This window comes from Penaeus vannamei, chromosome 15 (assembly GCF_042767895.1).
Source record: "Penaeus vannamei isolate JL-2024 chromosome 15, ASM4276789v1, whole genome shotgun sequence".
NCBI lineage: Eukaryota > Metazoa > Arthropoda > Malacostraca > Decapoda > Penaeidae > Penaeus > Penaeus vannamei.
In genome coordinates, this window is record NC_091563.1 from 5,452,340 (window position 1) to 5,454,839 (window position 2,500).

Genomic DNA, 2,500 nt, shown 5'->3' on the forward strand with positions numbered 1-2,500 from the left:
CACACTCATATAGATATACAACTACTCACATACAAAGCATAGACACATATGTACAAACTCTCTCCCACTCCCCGTCCCCCCCCTCCCCCCCCCCCATTTCTCTCTCTCTCTCTCTTTCTCTCTCTCTCTCTCTCTCTCTCTCTCTCTCTCTCTTTCTCTCTCTCTCTCTCTCTCTCTCTCTCTCTCTCTCTCTCTCTACCCACCCACCCACCCACCAACCCCCCCACCCCACAGAAAGTACTGACTGAATAATTCATATATAGATATATACCTATACACTGACATAGAAACACCATAATTTGCTTCCTCATTCATATTATTATTCATTCACACATACATACATACATATATACATTCTCTCTCATTCACACATACATACATATATACATTCTCTCTCTGTCTCTGTCTGTCTGTCTGTCTGTCTGTCTGTCTGTCTGTCTGTCTGTCTGTCTCTCTCTCTCTATATATACACACAACATACTTGCACTTAACCATACAGCCATGCACACATACATATTCATACACAGATCCATCATTCATTTATTCCTACTCTATTCTAACATTCTTAATTGCACTTCCAGTCTATCATTCTCTTTCCTACTCTAATTCCTCAGTTTCCCATTCACTTCTTTGGCTTTCACACTTACTATTCCACCATTCTCCTGAGTTCTTGCACTTACACTCCTTGCATTGATTTTGCTTGTTCTCTCCTTCCATGTACATTCACCCACTCAAATATGCATGCACACCATACCTCAAGAAAATAATGGGTGGCAAATGCTTCTCGTTTACCAATCAGCTATACAGCAAATACAGTAAAATACATAATGTGTTTTGACTAAGTGATTTCAGGATCACAGCTGCAGAGATTAGATGAGCTTTTTTTCTGAAAAAAGCTATTTTCTGTGTATGTCTCACAGAGCATACAATGTTTTCAGTAATATATTTTTTTTAGATAACTGGAATCAAAAAAGTTGAATAAAGCCTTTGGATAAGGGCTTTTTCCCCTTACAGGGCAATCAGGTCAATAAATAGGCAACGGTGATTAAACATCTCAGGCCGGAAGAAAATAATCGCAACTAAGAGGAGCTTAACCACTTTTCCTCTTCCTGCGATGATGTTAGCCGCTATTCAACCTTCAAAGAATGATGAACCTGATGTAATCATCATTTTCCCACTCCCCCCTACCCCATCCCACCCTGGAGATACTAACTGGTTAGAGGTCTCTCAACTTTGTGACCTCAGAGAATGACGCAACACCGACAGTACCGTTGCCTTGAACGGCCCTCTGCAGGCTGTGGTGTCTGGGGGGCGAAGTATGCATGCACTTTTATATTGGGAAGGTGGCTCTGGAAAGCAAATAAATAAATAAAAATATGATATTAAACAATGGAACTATATCAAAAATGAAAATTTCTTGGAGAAATATACAAATCAACACCATCTGATACTTAATAAAAAGCATAAACTCGAAATACAGCTAGTCTATTTGCCTACTTCAATCTCCTGTCTTGCCTATAAAATGCACAAAAAGGACAAAAACCCAAAGGCAAAGTTTTTACCTTGAGTCTCTTGATGCCTGCACGGGTGATTTGCTGGCAGTCATAGAGCTCAATGCGCTGTAAATTGTGGCACGAGAGGAGGTGGTCCAAAGAGGCGTCTGAGATAAGTGGACAGTTATCAAGTTCCAGAACAGCTAAGTGTTCTGTGGAACATGCGGAAACCCCAAGGTGCCGTATACCTTCATCTGTTATGAGTTCACAATGAGAAAGACTCTGGAAAGAAAGGAGCAAAAATTTTTATTTACATACATTGAGTATCTGCTCATAACATCAATCTTGCAATTTAGAGCATGAATCAATGAAATATTATTCCCCACTCCAAAAATATCAAGTATCTGAAAATGTAAGCCATGAGGCAACATGGTAGCTACAAATCTCCTTTAGAAGAAAAGAAACAGAGAAAATGAAAGAAAAAAATTAACCAATATCTGGTATTCTGAAAATTGGAACATAAATAAATTAATTAACTGATTAATAAAATTAAAGAAATAGCATCTCAATCAAATTAGTTTACAGACAATGCATGTAGGTGTTTATCTTTGTATATCTTTCTTATATACAAGCATAATTATATTTCTATTTCATCTTAGAATAAAAATACTATATATTTTCATTTTGCAAAAACCTATCTTCTTAGTGCACAGGTAAGATTGAACACATCAACTCTTCTGATACGTATACTTTGAACTCAGTGCTGCCAGGATGGCACGAATATGTGCCATGTCTACTGTGTCTTTTTTTATTGGATTTTATATTTGATGGTGCCACACATGATTAATCCCCAAGGTTTTCTTTTATACTATAACATTACAATAATCATCACATCAATAACAATAAGAACAACCTCAATCTCAATCTCAATATTCAATGAGTAGGGCACTGGCAAGAGCACATCACACATATATGGTTGGTTGCTGAGGGGTAAGGGAAAGGATTAA

At 37.7% G+C, this 2,500-nt stretch overlaps 1 protein-coding gene across 2 annotated transcripts in view; it reads right to left on the reverse strand.

Annotated features, from left to right (window-relative positions):
- Positions 1-945: 945 nt before the first annotated feature.
- LOC113824328 (F-box/LRR-repeat protein 20) overlaps positions 946-2,500 on the reverse strand; it is a 32,093-nt gene continuing 30,538 nt past the window's right edge. For both annotated transcript variants that reach the window (XM_070130395.1, XM_070130394.1), the window contains exons 9-10: positions 1,563-1,775; positions 946-1,349 (exon numbers count right to left, since the gene is read on the reverse strand). In XM_070130395.1, the coding sequence (XP_069986496.1) occupies positions 1,242-1,349; positions 1,563-1,775 (321 nt within the window). In that variant the 3' untranslated portion in view covers positions 946-1,241. The remainder of the gene's footprint in view (positions 1,350-1,562; positions 1,776-2,500) is intronic.